Source organism: Zosterops lateralis, assembly GCF_965231275.1.
Source record: "Zosterops lateralis genome assembly, chromosome: 5".
Lineage (NCBI taxonomy): Eukaryota > Metazoa > Chordata > Aves > Passeriformes > Zosteropidae > Zosterops > Zosterops lateralis.
Genome location: NC_139766.1, coordinates 24864173 through 24885891, shown reverse-complemented (window position 1 = coordinate 24885891; position 21719 = coordinate 24864173). Strand labels below are relative to the sequence as shown.

The following is a 21719-nucleotide window of genomic DNA, read 5'->3' as shown; positions in this document are numbered from 1 at the left end:
TACAGAATTCTTGCAGATTGAGAACTTTATGTTATCCCACGGACCAGCAAGGAAGGGCATAAACTATACAGATATGATCTGGAGAATATTCTGAATTGCTTTACTCTTAGTGCTTGAACACCTAGGGTAATTCACTGTGGACTCTTGCCCAGTTCATATATTCACTGCTAGTTCTTGGTAACCAAAAGTTACTGAGTGTGCATTTCCCATTGTTTTGTACTTGCTTATATAAGCCTGTTCTCATTCAATATCAGCCACCAAGGTTGATATCTGAAATATTTCTTTAATATGGGACTTTTTCTAAGGGGAAGTCAGTGCATGGAATTTTGACAGCTTCCTACTAGCATGTCTTATACACATTACCTAAAGTCGTATTAATTTTTTTTTGCATGCCAGTAGGAAAGACAAAAAAAGGAAATTGAAAGAGCTAGAAGGGAGAAATTAAGATTTCCCTTTTTCTCTAAAGCAACTGACAGTGTAATTGACAAAGAAAAGTTATGCGAGATGATACTCAGAAAAACAGAAATAAAAATTATCAAGGAAACCTGCTAGTGTAGTATCTGAAATTGAAGGGGGAAGCAAGCCAGAAACATGATGGTTAATCCTGTCTTTTTTATTGTTTTTTGGTTTTTTTTTCATCTTGCTCATACTGTTAGAACAAAGGCCACTGACAATCGCCAAATAGGAGAGTTTGTACCAACAAGTTATAAATACACTTTCCTTCAAAGAAACTATCAAAGCAAATATTCCTGAAACTTTGTATTGGTCACTCTCCCTCTGCTTTAATTCATTCTGGAGCTTCCAAGAGAGGCAGTGATTTTGGACATGAGTGAATCCCTGAAATTCCACTGAAATATGTTTATGACTGGTAGACCTTATTTGAGATGGCATTTTACATTCCATGTATCCTTTTACTGAAAGTAAACTGCATTTGATGGGGGCATTATCAAGTGGATGTGTGTGTGTCAGAAGAAGGCAAGTAATTGCTCCATGCGTGTTTCCAATTGCCATGTGCCATCACTGAGAAGCACAGTCCTTTCCTGTCAATACACTTTCCCATCCCTCCCTCCAGTGCCTGTTCTTCTGGCATAAACATTTATATGACCACACAGGGAGCCACACCTGACAGCTGAGAATTTAAAATTAATTTAAGGGAAAAAAAAGAAATATGAGTGGCTCAAAGAAGAGTGTTGCTTATCTGAGTGGAAAGAGATTCAGCTTCATGTTGCCTAGAAGTCTGATAAGGACATTGCCGAACACAGACCTGGTAGCTAAAAGACTATTTCACACTTGAGCAGGTGCCCAACCAATATTAATATTTACAAAGCAGAATGCAGCAGCCAGTAATATGGTTGACTACAGATTGAAATGCCTGACTGACCAACAGATAAATATGTTCTTAGAAGAAAGGCGAAGGTGAGAAAGGGGAATGATAATAGCGGGCAACCTCAGAGGGACCCCCAGGGAATGAGAGCCTATGTCAGGAATAAACAGGGATAAACAAGTCAGTATCCATCCCCACCACAACAGCTACTTTCTCTGAATGTTATCTGAGAATACTAAATAGAATAGGAAATTGAACTGAAAATCTGGACCCACAGGTTAAGCAGTCAGTTATAATTTGTCCTGTGGATCACTGGAGGGAGATGCATTTGGGATGTGTTTCTATAATGTGGAGTGATTGTCTTTTTTTTGTCACTTCTGCCCTTTCAGAGTCTTGCAAGTCTGGTGTTAGCTTTTAATCTTGTTTTTCCTTTTTGTAACTGAGGTGAAGAAAATTATTAAGAAAGAACAGCTTAAAAACACAGAACATTCTTGACACTGAGATTCCCCAGTACTGTCCAGTCTCCTAAACTCTAGTACCTCTGCTTTTAGCTACAAAGGCTAGAGTAGAAACTGGAGGATGGGTCCGTGTCATGGAACTCTCTTCCACTGAGCAGCATTAACAAAGTAAACTTTCTGCCAGCACTAGTTAGGGGGAAGAAGCAACAAAGTCTTACGGGAATTTACAAGAGCAACTTGATCAGATATCCTGCCTTTGATAATTCCCCCAGCTCCTTTTTGTGATGTATTGAGAGTATGACTAGATAAGTCTTACTGACTTTCAAAGGCCAAATTTATATTTTGGTGGCATTTAATATCAATTAACTATTTCTTTCAGGGAAAATACTGCATCTAATGGGTAACTAATAAGCATTTCTCATTGTCAGAACAAAGTATTTTAGTTCTTAACTGGTAACCAGTCAAAAAAAAAGAGTCAAAAAAAAGTTGAGCATGAACTGACTACAATATTGGTGGGTACCTGACTTTGGATCTTTTGCTACAGATTCAGCTTGTCTTATCTATTCCAAACTTTCCTATCCCAAACTTTTCATTTTCTTCTTGTATGTCCAGCAGTGCTTTAATGTCCTAGCCATCTCTAACTTCACAAATAAAAACACCATTTCAATTTTGGACTCTGTTTGCAGTTGGATATGAAAACCAGTGGTCTTTCCTGTCATCTTTAGATTATCTGCCTAGAAAAGACATTTTGCAGAATGACTTCAGAATTTTCAGATTAATGTATTTAATAAAAAAAACCAGTGGTCTCTTCACTGGATTTACTGGAATGCAACAAATTGTCTATGTCAGAATTTCCATCTCTCTCCTATTTAAGTACCATTTGGCCTAGCACAAAACTGAGCTGGAAATGTAACAACTGAAAGAATGTGGGTTGGTTATTTGTTCAAAACAACATTCAGGTGAAATATCTAAGGAATTCAAGCTGGGCACAAATGATTTTTTATTTTTTATTCTGTCATTCCATATAATAAAAATAGTTCCCTTCTCAATATATTAATTAGTCTTTTTATGTCATGAATAATGTTAATATTTGAAGTAGAGCTTGACTGGAAAGGAGCAAAGAAATTTTCTTCATTGATTTATTTTGCTCATTCTACTGCACCCTTCCTAGAAGTTAGTTTAACATCAGGTGGTAGTAAATGTGACAGTAAAATATTTTTATGTTGTTGTGTTCTTTTTTTTTTTTCTTTTGAGACAAAGCACTTATCACTTACAGGCATGTGGCCCTAATCTGAAAGATGAATTGGTTCATTCACTTCAAGTACCACATAACCATTCACACACCATCAAGCTTAACACTATTAAAGGGTAATTTCCCCTGTGGGAACTATGCCCAATACAGATGCTGTCACTACAGTGTCTTTTTATCTTTCCATGGCAGGTAAGGAGATTTAAATAAGAGGCTTCATCAAAAGTGCAATCACAGACATATTCTTCCTATTGAAATAGCCATGAAATAGAAAATAAACACTCCTAAAATCTTAGTACTCTGAAACATTACCAAGAAAACTTCAGTGTACAGTTCAGTCTGAAATTTTGTGTTGAAATCAAGGCATGTGAGATGCCTCATGGGCTTGGCAGTAGAGGACAGGAAATATTGTCTGATAATTTGCGTGTCCTATTAAATTCTGAATGTAGTAACACAGTTCCAAGTAATCAAGTAGTATATTTTGCCTCCATCTCTTATAATCATGATGATTTTCTTTTTTATTTGCTCATAATTTCTTTAGTTTATTATTATGGGTTCTATATTCTATCAAACTTGACAATTAAGTCTGTGGTAAAGTTTTCTTTAGAACATAATATTCATATGTTTTTGTGCAAATATTTGGACTCAAGTTCTATCTGCAGTAATTTTGCCTCATTTCATCTAAAGATGAATTGTCTAGGGATGCTAATAAAAATATGCTTTCTGCTAAAGTAGAGAAAAGTTGTAATTTTTTTCTTTTCTTTAAGAGGCAGTATTTTTTTACCTTATTTTCTCCATTAAATTGCTTTTCTGATAAGGTCTTTTTTTCATTCACACTAGAATAAAAAGGCTTTATTTTTTAAATTATTTTGTGTAACTTAAGGTCACAGAGTATGTTGTCTTTGACTTAAATGGGATCAACAGTTATGTCTAAAACTTTCTTAAAAATTCTTGCCGTTTTGGACTCACAGCTCAGAATCATCTTAGTACTGAAGCCAAACCTGTAGATATGGATTTGAAGTTTTGCCAGAACACAGGGCATATTTACAAAACTGTTTTGATAAAGTATGAGTAACCTAAGTGCTATTCTTCATGTCAGGGAAGCCCTGCTGAGATTCACAAGCTTCTCTGTGGCAGTCCTGTTTGAAGGCCAACATGCTTGGCTTTCTTAAATCACATATGATTCAGGTTCTGCTCAAAGTACTGAAGTCGATAGGTCAACAGCACTGGCCTTTTACCCAGGAGTTCAGAACTTAGCACAGGAATAAGTCAAAGCCTCATAGATACTAAATCTCTCTTATGCCTGAGGGAAGTCAACTTATTTCTTCAAAATGAATATTTTACCCTGAAGTAATTCAAAGTGAAAGGGACATTATTTTCAGGTTTTTTGAAGCTATTCTACTTTGCACTGACTATTGCCAAGACCCAGCTGGGCCAAAGAACATGAAAATGTGAGCATTTGGCTTTCCATAACAATGCATCACTCATCTCAAAGGAGGAAGAAAATAGGAAAGGCTGGATTTCAATCCTCCTTTCTCAAAAATACTTTGCTATTATAGAGTAAGCATTCTTTGGATCAAGCCTTTAATTCAAGAAGTGGTTTGAAATTTTGTACTAGATGAAAAGCAGTTTGGAAACTGATTTTTTTTTTTTTTTTTTTTTTTTTTTTTAACTTGAAGCAATTTGATGCCACACAGCCTGAGCGTTTGTACATAAAATTCTATTCCATGGAAATTTCCATGCTGAGCTCTTCAATTTTTCCCATAAGTGCAAGCTGTCTAGAGCAGAGCTTGTCAAGAGCACTTACATATTTCTCACACTATTCAGTCATTAGTATTGTTTCTATGGTATGTTCATAATGGATGAATTTCATCCATGGCCAGAGGGACAGCCAAGGACTGCACACCAATTAATTCATGTGTAGGCCTGCATAATAGCCTTAAAATAGGCATTTAATGGGACATGGCCTTCGTTCTCCCCTCCTCCCCCATCCCCCAGAACTAAGTTAGATGTAAATTGTCATAACTAAAATTAGTAGCGAAGTTTTCTTCACCAACTGTATGGAGTCAAACTCACATAAACTCTTACTGCTAGGTCCAAGGAATGGATTTAGCTTTGATTTTTGATAAATAGGACAGAGTGCAGTAGTCAGGAAGCACCTTGTAAATTTGCCAGCCATAAAGGTACAGTTTTAACCTACAGCTCTAGTGGTAAGAGTCCAGCTGAGTCCTGTGCAGGCCTGAAAGTGAATTCATGTATTGAGCTGAGCTCCTTAAGAACAGCATTTTCTTCTAAAACTGGAAATACTATTAATATGCCACTGAAAATGTCAGGGGTTTAGAGCTATCCTTTCAGAGCTCTTAAAAGTAATCTTTTTTATAAATAAAGTGAAATTAGACATAAAAGGTAATCATTTACCATTGAAGTGTGATATTAAGTACTCAAACTTATGGTAATGAAAGTGTTCCCACAGTAGCCATAATCTGTCATCAGATTTCACAGGTGACTTCTCTCTAAGTGTTCAGTTTAGTGTAATATTTCCAGTCTTGGTGAAAGTTAATAAAAAACCTACATATATTACATGAGTAAGTCATCATTATGAGATTAGACGAATATTTTTTTCTGTGGTTGTATATTAATTATAATTAATTTTACTTAGATTATAAAGATTAAATCATAAAACACAATTGGTTTCCTCTTAAATTCACTCTGTCTATAAGGTAATTTTGAGAGAATAGGGGAGGAGAAGTTCATTCAGGAGTTAACATATCTGTGTTCCAGACTAAAGATCCTGTGTAGCCTATAAAAAATAAGGATGTTCCACTGTGTGAAACAATGTGGAAAAAACTGCATGTTAACTAAAGTCATGTACAACTCACATACTGCAAAAATTATGAATCAAACTGCAAATAATATTTTTGAATTAGATATAATTTCTTCTGCAGATACAAATAAAGATAACTTTTGTTCTCATTGCTATTATGTTCCTGAATCATCCAATATAATGACAGTTTAAAACCTGTTGTCCTCCTATTTTCATTTTTTGTTAAATCTACTAGAAATATAAAATTTATTTACTGTTTCAGTATTTTACATCATAATCTTGATAATAATTTTGCTGCAATTTTTTTAAGATGTTCTTAAAAGAAAAAATGTTCATAAAGATGTTTCTTAAGTTCTCAATAAATAAAAAGTATTTACAAAATGTTTATTGCTTATGCAGGAGTTAGTTTTGTTTATGGCTATATCATTTCAAATTAACTGATTTAATTAATTGGATTATTTCATTATCTCAATAGACTGTATCAAGTAGAGCTGAGTTTGGGTTTTTAAGTACATTTGAATAAACAGGAAAGTATAAAGATAAAATACCCTCAGGAGTTTTTTTTTTACTACAATTACATCACAGAAAGACTCAAGATTTTGGGTTTGTTGGTTTGATTTTTGAAATTGGTTTAGGTTTTTACTTAAATCAAAAAACAGGCTTTATTTTATAGTGCTAGCAAGGGAATTCGTAAAACTCAAATCAGTTCACTTCTTTTATGCATATTTTCTGAAACAACAGTAAAAGATAGCATGTTTTCAGCAGATTTCATCCTTCTTGATTGAGGTGGTGCATATTGTATACATATAAAGTGTTGGTTCCATTTTTCCCCAAATGGCCATTTTTATATCAGCTTCAACATTAATCTACATGTCTTGCATCCAGTTATAACCATCGTACTCCGGAGCTAAGATTTTCCATTATTCATTTAAACACAGTAGTTACTAAAATAGCTAACTGCAGCAGTCTCTGCATATGTTCACAGCTTTTTACATTTCACAGTAAAAATAAACTGAATTATAAACAAAAAAAAATTATCTTTGAGACACTGTAGGAATAAAGTACCTGAGTGAGGAAATCAATTCATGCATCTGACACTGTGCATACGGGAAACCAGGTATTTGACCAAAGACAGAGGAGAATACTAAAGAATTATTTGTGTTGAAAGGGACCTTTAAAGATCATCTAGTCCAACCCCACTTTGCAGTGAAGGTTGGACATCTTCAACTACACTGAATTGCTCAGAATCCCATCCAACCTGACCTTAAATGTTCCCAGGGATGGGGGCATCGACCATCTCTCTGGGCAACCTGTTCCAGTGCCTTATCACCCTCATTGCAAAAGCTTCCTTTGTTATATTTAGTCTAAATTTACCCTCTTTTAGTTTAAAATCGTTATTCTTTGTCAAAATGCAACAGGTCCTGCTAAAAAGCCTTTCCTCTTCTATCTCGTAGTCCCTTTAGGACTGGAAGGCTAAAAAAGATTACCCCAGAACCTTGAGTTCTCTAAGCTGAACAACCCTACCTCTCTCAACCTGACTTCCTAGGAGAGATGCTTCATCCCTCTGATAATCCTTGAGGTCTCCTCTGGACTTGTTCCAGTAGGTCCATGTCCTTCTGCGCTGCAGGCCCCAGAGGTGGACGTAGGACTCCAGGTGGGGTCTCACGAGAGCAGAGGGGCACAGTTCCTTCCCTGGCCCTGCTGCCCATGCTGCTTTGGATGCAGCCCAGGATACAGGTGACTTTCTGAGCTACAAGCATGTTAAGATCTGATGAGAGATACCTCTGCCCAAATTAGGATGCACATGAGTCCATATGCCAAAATCAATAATACAAATTTTATTTAACAGTAAATATGAGGTAGAGAGATAGAAATAAATTGAAAATGGGGTGAGGGGGGTGGGGGAGAGAGAGAGATTAAGCAGAAGATAGTCACCACCCATAGATCCAGCATCATGCTATTGGCCTTTCTTCACCCTGGCCTTCTTGGTGGTCGGGGTCCCAAGGTGGTTAAACCTTTTTACTATCTACACAGTTTTCTTATTCTATTGGTTAAATGATTTCCTCACTTCTAATGCTAGTTAATCCCATGCTCAGTCCTTCTCTTCTTTTGGGTTGGTGGGCCATGAGCTGGCAGTCACAATCTCCCCCAGCCAGAACTTATATCCTGTATGAGCTGACTTCAACATAATTGCTGAATTGCTGAACATAATTGCCCTGTGGCCTGCAAATGCTGCATTCTCTTTGTCCATTGTTAGTGATACATCCTTCTCCCCAAGCCTTGTTATCCTGCCCCTCAGTCTGAGGTAACATCAGGACAAGAGTACCACCTTTATCTTAAGTTCTCACTGTGGTGACTTATCTTACAGCCCAAACTCCAGGTGTGTGATATGCATATAAGCAATCACTCTTTACAGAGTTTTCCACAGTGGGGATTCTTGCCTGGATGCATTACCCAGGATGTGCTAACCAGATCATCCTCTACCAGGCCTGGAGCCAGCACCATCCTTTCACTCCATCCTGTGCTTATCTCTTGCCGAAGTCCTTCTGTGGTAACAGTGCTTGAATATGATTTCTTTGTTGTACAAATATTTAAGAAAATAAGTGTATACAAAAATTGAAATATGGATAAGCAGATTATCATTATTTTATGCTTTTAATGTTTCCAGTGTGGTATTTTTCTCTGATGCAGGAGATAGAGCTAAAAACCTCTTTGAATAGTTATTCAGACTTTGTGTATATTTGCAGCAATTTATGTAAATACATAGTTACAATTTTCAACCAATAGTTTTTGGCCACTGGATGATTTGGTGTGGTGTTTGGCCTGTTCTGTCACTGACTGGAACTCTATTGCTCAGTCATTGTTTGACCAGGAAGTCAGAGAGAATTTTTTCTGGTTTCTGTTTTGGATGTTGTAACTGGTAGAAGTAGGTTTTTACTTCAGAGAATTAAGTTTTTAAGTTTCTAGATAATTTTCCATGCATATTTTCTAGTGATTGAAAATGATCCTTTTATTGGTTGGTTCTGTCAGGCTAAAATATGTGCAGAGAGCAACACAGATGAGGAATAAATACAGTTAAAGTAAATGTAATATTGCTTCCTGATCAGAAAAATGTCTTTGAGATAGACTTGCAAGTCTAGTAGCCACCTGTGCTGGTTTTGGCTGGAGTAGAGTTAATTATCCTCTCAGTGGCTTGAACTGTGTTTTGGATTTCTGCTGAACACAGGGTTGATAACATAGAGATGATTTTGTTATTGCTGGGCAGGGCTTACACAGAGCCAAGGCCTTTTCTGCTTTTCATACACTGGTGAGGAAGTTGGGTTGCATGGGAGACTGGGAGGAGACATAGCCAGAACAGCTGACCAAAACTGACCAAAGGGATATCCCAGATCATGTGACACCATGCTCAGTATATAAAGTGGGGGAAGAAAGAGGAAGCGGAATGGGCATTGGAAATGATGGTGTTTGTCTTCCCAAGTCACCATTACATGTGATGGAGTCCTGCTTTCCTGGAGGTGGCTGAACACCTGCCTGCCCTTGGGAAGCAGGGCATTAATTCCTTATTTTGCTTTGCTCGTGTGCATGGTTTTTGCCTTCCCTATGGAACTGTCTATATCTCAGCCCATGATTTCTCTGGCTTTTACTTTTCTGATTCTCTCCAGGATCCTGCTCATGGGGTAGTGGCTGCCTGGTACTTGGTTGCTGGCTGGGGTTAAACTGTGACACCACCATAGCAGAGGTGATAAGTAAGCCCAGGTAAAGGGCTAGCTCACTTTCTAAATGTCTATGAGAGATGCAGCCATAAAAGGCCATTAAAGGAAAAAGAAGTGGGAAGTTCAATGTCTACTGGAACTGCCTGGAGGAGAAGTGCTATTTGAGAGCGGTTTGGAGAATTGGGCAGTGGAGAGGGCAACTGGACATATCTTTGCAGAGGGGAATGAGTTGGAGAGGACCGAGATGCAGTGACTCACTTCAGCCTCTCCAAGCTGGGGAACCATCAGCTGGTGGAGGTCGTGGAACAGGCAGGAGCAAGAGAGACAGGTTGTAAGTCGGTGATTTTTTAGTGTTATATGTGGACTTGGTAGTGTCAGGCTAGCAGTTAGACTTGATGATCTTAAAAGTTTTTTCCAACCAAATGATCCTATGAGTCTGTGTGCACAGTGGAGCAAATATACTTTCTCTGAGTTTTTAAGAACTATTCTGCACTCTTGGAAAGTAAGTAGTTTCATGTAGACTGAACTACTTGAATATCTTTGCTGTTATTCTGGAATGGCTGAGGAGGTACAGCGAGAAGTGTGGCAGCATAAAGGGCATTAAGGAGATTTTTTTGAATCAAAAATATAGCTAAATGTATCCAATAATCCCTGATGTTGAAAATCAAACAAATCTTTTGTGGATCCTTTTGTATATATTTTAAAATTCTACTGGATTTCAGCAGGCAGAAAATACTGTGAAGAAAACCTCCCCTCTAGCAGAACTGTTGCTTCTGTTAATAACACACTACTGAGAAAGCAGTGCAGAGACATATAAGTAATTCTTTGTGAGGGAGGATTTGTTAATTTTTAAAAGGAGAGGTGTGGGAGAAACTTGTGTTTCGATTAAAGTCATTGTGAATTTAGGCAATTCAGTGGAGTTCAATGCTGTAAGATACTGAACCTCAAGGCTGTGATCCAAAAAAGCATTTAAATACCTGCCTATTGTCATGCTCCTGAATAATCTTACGGTAGGAAATGGATCTTTTTGTATTCTTGAAGGTATATTTCAGTGTGCTTTTCTGAAATAGATCCTTAGTACATTGCAAGTTTGAGCCCATGAGAAGCAAGGAGCACCAATAAAGAACTAAGTTGAAAGCAACCAGTAAGAAATAACATCTTTATATATGAAGTTGCAGCAAAAGAAATGGGCAGCAAAGAGATTTGAAGACTACTGAGTACTGCAAGCAAAAAGCTTTAGTTTCTTAGTTATAAAGTGGGTTGTTACATTTGAAGAAGCCAAGATTGTAAACTAGATTAGATATTGATGTTAATCATGTTACTGAAAATCAAAGTAACAATATTGAAATCACTGTCTGATTAACTACTCAGTTTTGTAATTGCATGCTGCAAAGCCAGAGTAGTTCCATAATGCCAGCTGACTCTCAATTTAGCGTAGTCATATAATTAATTGTTTGAGGTACAAAATGAAATGCTAGATGCGACAATAGAAGGCAGGCATGTAAATCTATTCAAAAAGGTGATCATACTTCAGAAAGAGAAAGAGGAGGGAAATCACAGCAGTCATGTGTTAAATATTTGGGTTGAATATAAATAAGTAGAAAATTGCTTCTACTTTTCACTCTGCATAATGTAAGTACCAGCCATGTAGGATTGTTGTCTCTCTTTGGCTCTTGATTATTCATGGGTTTCTCTAGATGGACTACAGAAATGAGACACAGCATCCTGGGATGCTGGTTAAAACAAAAGAAAAACAGGTTGTTGAATGCTGCCATTGTTAGACTAATCTTTGTTTTCCTTTGTGTATTGCTTTGTTTTATTTTCTTCTGACTCATATAAAATACTGCAATCTTCTTAGGTTTCTTTGAGTCACAGAACTGCACTGTCGAAAAGACCACTGGGGTGTTCATATTGCTTTTGCATTCTTTGTAATTGTAATTGCATTTCTAATTTGTAATTCTGAACAACAAAATGCTAAGTGAATCAAAAATCTTGCAACTCTGTCCCAGTGACCTAAGGTAGAACTGTCGTACTGGCAAAGGTAGTTAACTGATGCTGGTGGTGTTTGGATAAACTGTAGGGATAATCTAGTTTTCATAAGATATTTAGATACCCAACCTGTTTGGATGCTTTCAAGATTTGTAGCAAACACTCAACTGCCACCGAATCCTCACTCTACATTTGCATTTAGATCCTTAAACATCTTTGAAATTTTTTCCTTTGGTCCAGTCAAACACTCCTTAAACTCGATAGATATTTCTGTAATCTTTAGATAGTGTCCTAAATTAAGATTGTGATGTTTATATGATGTCAGCATAGCATCATTTCACTTCACAGCTGGAATTTTGAAATAAATCTTCAAAACTGAAAATGCTTGTACAGATTTAGTGGCTACCACTTAATTTTCACATTCATATTCTGCTATACACTTCAAAGCAAAAATGATATATGGAGGGAATAAGAGCCTAGATCTGATTTTCAGGCGTGTGAATTGCTGAGCAGTGCCTGCCAAGAGGCTGGTAGGCTGATTCGGCTGCCATGGCAGGGTGCCTCTTTACCCATAACTTCATAACCTCCTTTTCCCTGCCAGTCTGTGCAGTAGGAGGTGTATAGCTGAATTCTGAGCTTGCATGCACCAAGTCTGGGTAACAACTGACAGTAAGAAGTGCAGTGAAAATATTATAGGATAAAAGAACCCAAAACCCTAAGCAGTGAGTGATCTCTCTGTTATCCTAGCTTTAATACTCCTTTTTCTGTCCAGGGCTTCTTGCAGAGTTGACATCTGCAGAGCACAGTATCAGTAGACTGTTCAGGGAAGGTGAATTAAGAGTTTCCAAAAAAAAAAAAAAAATTAAAATCTAAGTCCTTGAAATATTTTTATTCAAGTGAAGAGCTTGCAAATTGTACAGTAGTATTTCCCTTATACAACAAAATCTAATTTGTCATAATAAACTTCTTGCAGTGTAATAGCAAACTAGTTAATTTAAATTTGTATGCAAGGATTTCCAGTACAGATGATCTGTGAGCATCACGCACGCTTCATTACCTGGATTCTGAGGCAGGCAGCGAAGTTATTCTTGCTGTAAACATTTTTAGGAGTGAGAATTTTGAGGACTAGACTTTCAATTTGTGTACCAGTTGGGTATAGTTTTGTTACCTACAAGGAATGACATGAACTTTTGCCAGCTGAGACTCTGAATCATGTTTTTCTAAATGGTATCTGATTAGTTTTCTATGTAAAGCAGTGCTTGCTTAATACTTTTTCTCTCCTGCTTTATATTAGGGCCCCCCCAGCGAACCGTTTCCCCCAAACAAGACCATGAAGAAAGGAAGCATGACAAAGTTTTGGACAAGGGCAGTGAAAGTGGGACTTCCTGTAACGAGTTGTCCACCTCAAGCTGTGACAGCCACTCGGAAGCGAGCACCCCTCAAGAAAACGCCACCAGCACTCAGCCATCCACAGCCCACCAGCCAAACACTCTGACGTTGGATCGTCCCTCTAAGAAGGCCCCAGTGCAGTGGATGCCAGCACCAGACAAACGCAGGAACAGTGAACTCTTTCAAACTCTCATTAGCAAGTCCAGAGAAACAAATCTTTCCAAAAAGAAGGTGTGTGAGAAGCTGAGCATTGAGGAAGAAATGAGAAAATGTATTCAAGATTTTAAAAAAATCCACATTCCAGATTACTTTCCAGAGCGCAAACGTCCCTGGCAGTCTGAACTCTTACAGAAATATGGGTTATAGTAATCAACTCTTTCCTGACATATCTCTGAGGCATCTGATGTTTGTTATATTGCCTCTGACTTACTGATGTCATCCTCCTGGCCAACTCTGCCACCAGAGCTATTCCTGCTGCTTATTTCTTTTTGTGAACAGTGGATGTTGGATAGTACATGTTTTTATTTAAAAAAATATATAGAAAACGATAGAAAATTAAAAAATGCAAAAGGTGTCTCATCTAAACCACTTCATAATAGCAAAGAAAAAAATTGCATGGTCAAGAAAGATGGTTTTCGAACCACAGTCAGTTGAGCTTCATTATTGTTTTGGAACTTAACAAATAAAAATCTCAATCATCAGTTAACACCTCATTTTATGTCACCATTAAAAATGACACAGACTTGCTAAGGATGAAGAGAAACAGGGTTTAAAAATCAATTGAACTGGTTTTGGAACTAATTCCCAACATTCTCTCAATGTTAATGCAATAAAGCAAATACCTAGTTTGCATGAGCACAATATTACAAATAAATCACACAAGAACAAGAGGTTGTCTGTTGCTTGGAGAATTACTTGTTCAATAACAAGCCTATAAACATAAAATGTCTAAGGGATTGAATTTACTTTGTTCTGGATCTGTGATTTTTTTGTGTGTACAGTGTTCTGTATGTAAGGATGGTGTAAATATGCCTTATATTGTTTTATTATTGCACCAACAATGTTCATCTATTAGTGCTTGTCAGGATTATTTCTGTGAAATGCAAATTTATGGCAGATTGTGCAAACTGGTTTGATGGTTTGAAAGTTTTTGTTATGTTAGTCGCTAAAATGGAGAAAAATAAAAGAGAGTTTAATGTATTTATTAAAAGAATCATCTGGTAGATTTTCTTGGCTTTTGCTATTACCTCTCCTTTCAAAATAGAATCAAGTAAGTTTTTACTTTTTGTTCAATATTTTCATAACTACTCTGCTGGAAATAAAAAACAAACAAGCAAAACACGTATTTCAAGAGTGGGAAAAAATATTTAGGGTAGTGCCATTTAATTGGAACTGCCATACACACCCTAAGAGAAAGAGAGTTATGCTAAGAAGCAGCACAGGATGAACTAAAAAAATTGAGTGGTTTTACTAGCAGAGCGGAAAGCAGTTCCAATTTGACAAGTTCACAAAAATCAGCTTAGAAATAGAAGATTTAAAATACCACAGCAGAGTGTGCTACATTTACAAATCAAAAGTTTCTGTGAATAGTCGGCTCTGTATGGCAAACCTGTTATCTCAGCTCAGATACAGGAAAATAAATTCCTTTCTCATTACAGAAACACCAAGAAGACAACTGTGGTTCAGACAGCCACAGCTGAAATACGTAAGGACTGCTGGAGTTCACCAAAGACCTGCTGAGTTCGTACAAATTTCAAATTATTACTGTGAGCACACAAATGTACACATACACATTGAGAAGAGTTAATCTCCATACATGTTTTATAGCACTAACTGTACAGTTGTGTCAGAAGAGGTGTTTTACATCTTATGGTCATTTTAAACAGTTTAAAGTAAAGAGGACTTCTTGTATTATAATTTCCAGGGTAATTCCTGATACCTGTATTACGTTTTAGTCCTCTAAAAGGCCACTTTATAAAACTTCTAGTAGTTTTTTAGAAGCAACTTCATTCACCGATTCTTTTCTTAACCTATCTAGAACTAGTCGTTCTTCTATGCAGTTAATTAGTTGTCTTCAGGATATTTTGACAGCATTTTAATAACTCTAAGGATTATACCTGGAATAAGTCTGGTCTGAACTGATGCAGACCAGTATGACATCGGCATCTCAGGTTTGCCTTTATGTTTCTTGCTTGCTTTTTCCTGCTCCAAAAGACCCATCTTTTCTTTTGAAAGTTTAATGCTTCTTAGACAACTTTAGCCCAACTTTAGCACTTTCTATCTTTTCTAATCTTTGGCTTCCTAGTCTTTACCTGATGAAATTTCCAACTGTTTACCCATGACTTATCCTCCAGTGGATACAATTCTAGTTTTACTTAGTCCAAAGTTTTACTTACACTGAGAGCTTTGTTTCCATCTGGGATTATACATTTTAGATGCAGACAGCATCTTGAGCAGTCCTAGTAAACCTTGTTGCTGAATTTGGAGGTTTGTTTTGCCTGCCTAGTTATTCTCAGTATTCTAGGAAGTAACTGCCTGAGGTATGCCTGGGTAATTTTTTGACCTGTCTATTGGTTTTAATTTGTCAGTATATAAATATATTTATGAGCTGTTTTTTTCTTTTATTATACTGCCTAAAATTTCTCAAAATATATTGATTCATTCTTGAGGAGAATAGAGTATTATGTTGATATGTATTTTAATACATTAATACTGTAAGATTTTTTTATAACCTTAACCACTTTCCTTGTGTTCACGAGGCACGTGAGTGATGTGGCAGATGAATGACGTTATTGTTACTTGGTGACCACAGTGGCATCTTAAGACAAAGTGATTTAGTTGTGGAATTAGACAGTGTACACTGTCCTTCTTTCAGAGTTAAAAATTCCAATGTGTTGTAGTCAGAGAGAGAGGGGAGAAACCACAGGTCATGTGAATCCCTCAGCTGTATTCTCTAATTCCTGTCACACTTTTCACCCAGTTCATCCAGGAAGAGCTCCAACCCTATCTATATAGTTATTATTCTACAGTTTTCAGACAGTTAGGGGGAGCACAAGCTGAGACATTCAGTGGAACAGGGGAGCGTGTGGGTGTTGAGATGGCTGTGGTTGCTTGGAAGTTCACAGGTGTTACAAGAGAATTTTACTTGGAGGGTTGATTGTTTCCTGTTGTCTTACATTCTTCTTATTTTCCCATGATAGCTGCTTTTTCTTCTTTCATTTTAGTCCTCTTTTTCTCTTCTTTTCAGCTATTCACTTTGTTACGCATTAGAATAGTCTGCCATGGGAATCTGTGCCTTTTATTGGGCTTCAGCAGAGGTAGTCAGTACACTAAATATTCACTCAATTTGAAGCTTATGAAGATCATGTTTTTCTGAAAACAAAACAAAACAAATCCAAATACTGATTTTGGTCAATCCTAAATTATAGCTATAGAATGGTTTGGGTTGGAAGGGACCTTTTAAAGGTCATTTAGACACTCCTATAATGATTGCAGATATCTTCAACTAAATCAGGTTCCTTGGAGACCTGTTCCAGAGTCTCACCATCCTCATCATAAAAAAAATCTTACTCATAACTAGGCTGAATCTACCCTCTTAGTTTAAAACCATTAAGCCTTTTCCTTTCACAAGAGGCCCTACTAAATGTTTGTCCACATCTTTCTTATAATCTTGTATTTCCTTGCTATCATATCTGTGTCTGTCCAGTTCTGAGGGGAGGATGTTGTGGAGACACTGTCAAAGGCCTTAGACGAGTAGAGACAGATCTGTAGCTCTTCCCTGTCCACTGATGCAATCACTCCATCATAGAAGACCACTGGATTGCTCAGGAAGGACTTTAACTTGGTGAAGCTATGCTGGCTGTCTGCCATAGCACAGCTTCTAAGAGGATCTGTTTCATGATCTTCCCAGACACAGAGGTGAGGCTAACAGGTCAGTAGTTCCCAGGGTCCTTCTTTCCATCCTTTTCAAAGATGGGTGCAAATTTGGATTAGTGCAATTGAAGACTAAGTAGGTTTTAGTGAATAATTTAGTGGTAGGTTTAAGTGATAATTGCTTTGATAAATTTATTTTAAAATTTAAATAAGGAAAAAATACAAAGAAGTAATTTTATGTGTAAATTAAGCCAGCACATTTCCAGAAGGAAAGCAATTCTTAAAACATAGAACCCTTGCCTTTGCAGATTTTCTTTCTAAGTCAACACAATTCCTTTCATTATGGTTTTACTGAAATTCCAACATGGAATACATATCCCATTATGTTTTTCCAATGAGTTTAATTCTTAATATTTAACATATTTAGAAGTATACAATGGTATAGTCTAGATTAAAGATTTGAAACTGATAAAAATAAAATCTTCCTTTTTTAGTAATCTCCCAGTTAAGTTAATATTTCATGAGAATAATGAATTAGAATCTGATGCCAACATAATGTTGTTATTATTGTCCATATTTATTTGCTAGACAAGTGAATTTTAAGCTCTTATCAGATGTTGCATGCATCAGTTTTTATTGTTCTAACTCAATGATGGGGACTGGAGATACAGTTTTGCCATACAATGATGTTTACACTTTAAAATATGTGAAAAAAGATCAGAATGACATGCTGGACTAGTCTATTACTGAAAGATTATTCCATTAACAAAAATTTTTAAGTCTTAGAATAATTGAAATTAATTCTAAAATAGAATTTTAGAATTCACTTTGATTTCCTTTGAATAAATAAAATATAATAAATTGCATTAAATGCATAACTTTATGGCCTCCTGTAAAAAATAGTGCTTATGCAATATCATTTGACTTGCTAATGTTGTCTTTGTTCAAGTAATGATATTTTAAAATATACTTCCTACTGGAGGTGGAAAACCCAAATTAGTAACGAGAGGGCAATGTTGGGTTCCTTTTACAAGTGACTCATGTCCTGAACCAGGCTCTTTGGGATGCTCAGAAATTATCAAGAAATCTTCAGGTTTCGGCAGGATTGCACCCCTGGCATGGCTCATCATAAAAATAACATTCACACATATCAGCTTATATATTACAGGCCAAGTAGTTTCACATTTTCCAGAATCTGTTATCTAGAAGAGGTTTTCAGCCTGCTTCATATTTTCCACTTTGCCCCTTTCTTTTTCATTGTTACCAGGGACATATCTATACAGTCACTTATTCAAGAGCTTATCCATTCCTTGTCTGAAGACACATATTTAAATTCAGAGGAGACTAGACTGCACTGGAAACTGGTGGGGGAAGCTGGACACACTGGCAGTGTTACTGGTTTGAATAACTTCAGCACTGCTGGCAAGAAGATAAGCACAAGCTGGAGGGCAAAGTCACATTTCCCTACAGGCTGTGCTCTGTTTCAGACTCAGGTGGCACATGGCTTTAGCAAAGACCAGTCCTCCAGTGAAACAAGCCACAGACATTATTTGCTGATAAATGAACCACTGATATTCTCAGTGTCCTGCTGGCTGCCTAAAATGCTATGTGTTGGTACTGCTGCTAAATTGGACACCCCAGTTCAGAGATGGGGTGCTGGGCTGCATGAGGCTGGGGCAAGTAAGAGCTGTGAGAGCTCCTTCTCACACCATACACCCCATTCCTGGGTTGCAGGCTGCTGGAGTGGGTACTTGCCTTCATACTAGAACACCTTGCATCACTGTCTGAAGTGGGATTCTTGTTTTATTTTGGTGGATCATTATTGTTTGCTCAGAGGACAGCCATTCAATGGAACCAAATCCCAGAATTCTTATGTGTAGAACCATAGCAGAAGATGGCAATCTCTCCTGCTTTAGCACACTCTTCCTTCTTTGAAACGGGGCTTGTGACAGCATGAAATGGGGTGCTGAGAAAACAGAGTGGAAATGGTGCCCAGAAGAGAAACTCAGCACCAACTGTGTTCCATCTGTTTGGAGCCTGGCACCCTGGCAATCCTCAGCTGCAGGCATTAGATTGTGTAAGGCACATCGGGGAAAAGCACAAATGGACTCAATACAGCTAGTGATGAATATAACAGAAAAAGTATTTGAGAATGTTCTCCTCCCCTAAGTACTCTTCCTCTTCTTACTGGGCCATCTCTTCTCCTCAGATAATAAGGAAAAGGAATTATGAAAAACAATAATAGACCAGATGGATATAGTGGGAATAGCCATGTCTCTCTCTTGTATTGCCTTTTAAAATTTCTTTTTCCTCACCATGTTAATGTTACTTTATGTTCTTTTGTATACATAAAAGGGAAATGTAGAAATAGCTTGATGGAATTTGTTCTAAGACCCTAGCTCATATAATCCTTCACAGACAGATGAAGTTCTAGCAGTGAGCATGTTAAGTGTTTCAATTACAGTGCAGTGTAATTTTTAGCAACCAGTCACCCCAGAACAGATGAGTACCAGTAACAAGTAAATTAAATTTACATAAAAGGAATAGAAACTATAAATAGACGACAAATAATCTTTCCAGATTCCAAAGCAACATTTAATTCTGAAATACTATCACTTTATCTCTTATCTGCTTAGCATGGATACAATTCTTTTAATACCAATCAATTAATAATGTGCTCCAAACTTAGATTCCTCCTGATACATTGCTGAAAGATTGTTTTCTTCATAAATATATACTGTACATAGAAAATGTGAAGTTTTGACAGCAGGCAACACCTGATAGAATATTTTTCATCCCTACTGATTTTCTAGTTTGTCCTAGAAGGAATTGTGAAAACTATCAATCAATGACCCTTAAAAGCTTTATTCCCTGTTTCTCTTCCCATTTAGGTGAATTGTGTGTTTGATAAGGTGCCATTTTTCTGTTGAAAGTAGCATTTGATTCAATGCAGCACAAAATAGTCACTGACAGTGTGGCCCTGAATTGTTCTGATTTATACCTACCCCTGATTTAAATTACATTAGCAAGCTTCTGACACGAGCAGTTTAGACTGCTGAGTGATTGAACCTGCCATACAGTGGAGAAATGAGCTTAAAGAAGCTAGGGATAAAAGTAGTCCTCCATGCCACTGTAGATTTGGAGGCATCCCAAAGGATTGAAAGCCCCAGAGCCTCCGGGTCATGTCATGTGATGCTACCTCTGTAGCAGGAGGGATGAGGGGCCCTTGTGTATCCTTTGCCAAGGGCAAGCTTGTTTTCAACACCTTGCAGAACTAAGACCAGTCTTCAGGAAGAAGTTGCTATTTCACAGGTTTTATGATGCCAGTCCTGAATGTCCTCATGGAAAAATTAAAGATCACCTTCTTGCTCTCATGAAAATGTAGGCTTGACTTCTATTTTTGTCACTAAAGTCACTAAATTTATGTGAACAGTTACCTGAAGCTCCCGTGGCAATTTAAGGACTATTGTTTCAAATATGTCTCATGACTCTTCTTGAACTTCTTCCAGCTGTTCAATAGTGTTTAGGGAAAGATGATGCACATATTCTAGTTTTGGTAAGTAATGGAAGGACAGAGATAGGAAAAAAAGATTATTCCCTTCCTGCAACGTGATGGGATGTTTCCATATATAGAATTATTAATTGTTTTTATATTGCAAATTGTGTCACCTTTTTCCTTTATTTTTTTCCCCCATCACTTTTTCCTGGAAATATACAGGCCAGATTTTAAATTATTTCTAACTAGGCACCTTTCTTCAAATGCTCAGTCACATTTTACTTTTCTCTATGTTTCTAATTACTTTTGAGTCTGTCTTTTTTGTTTGTTTGTTTGTTTGGTTTTTTTTCAATCAAATGTCATGAACATTCCATTTACTTTAACTTTGAGAATATGGGAAAGAAAACATATGAAAGAGACCTTCAAAAGCACACAGAGATCCCAAATTCACTGTGGCATTTAATGAGACTTGAGCAAGTAACTCTTTTTTTTCCCTTTGTTTCTGAAAAACTCATGTCATCTCTGCAGTGATCCCTACGCCCTTCCCCTCATCTCAATAAGACCTATCATCATCTCTAACCACAGCTTCCTACTTCCACTCCAAATCAATTTGAATTAGTTTTACAAGTAAGCTTTCTTGACATTGAAATCAGGAATTATTATGCTGTCCCATTCTTTTCATCCGCTAATTCTGTAGAGTGTTTGAAAGGAATAATGACTCAAGTTTGTGTGACAAGAGCTATGTTTTAATACTCATCATGAGTCTGTCTTATTCCCACACAGTGGTAAACAGCAATAGTCTGAGCCAATCTATGATAGGCATCTCAGCATGAGGCAAGTAATGATGCTGCTCAGTCAGGTACAAAAATGAGAACTCTTACACACACAAGCTTCAATAAATTAGCTGTGCATCAATGCTTCTGAAAAGCTACAGAAATTTTCGAAAGTCTTCTCTGTCCCTCTGTAAGTCTTCACACACAGTAAAACTGTCATGGAGGAAAGAGAAGGAAATTAAGTCAAGAACAGGATGAAAAAATACTTCTCCATGGCTTTGAAAGTGACTCGAGTGGTTTCCTCCCATCTTCAAGTACCTGGGGAGCAATGCAATCTTTATGTGCTTTAAATTCATCATCCCCACGTGACCACCTTGATGATCCACTGATAGCCATCCTGTGAACTGAGGCTCCCAGATCACAGAATTGTTCCCAGCTGGTGCTCAGGAGCTGAGACCCTGCTTGAATTCATAGCAGCCATCAAGGGCTTCATCTCTAGAACTGCATCAATGCCCCACCTTAGGAAGCATAAATCTAAGTTTATGGATCATGTCTTAACAATGGTGCAAGTGCAATATATTATTCCCACAAATGCATTTTTGGATGTGTGCTACGTCCCATCATGATCTTG

The 21719-nt window shown here is 37.2% G+C and overlaps 1 protein-coding gene across 1 annotated transcript in view; it reads left to right on the top strand.

The window, feature by feature from the left end:
• The window catches only part of KCTD8 (potassium channel tetramerization domain containing 8), a gene marked incomplete at its 5' end in the record, with an annotated part of 91659 nt that extends 77532 nt beyond the window's left edge, over positions 1–14127 (top strand). The window contains one exon of the mRNA XM_083861910.1: positions 12852–14127. Within this exon, the coding sequence (XP_083718036.1) occupies positions 12852–13312 (461 nt within the window). The 3' untranslated portion in view covers positions 13313–14127. The remainder of the gene's footprint in view (positions 1–12851) is intronic.
• Positions 14128–21719: the final 7592 nt, after the last annotated feature.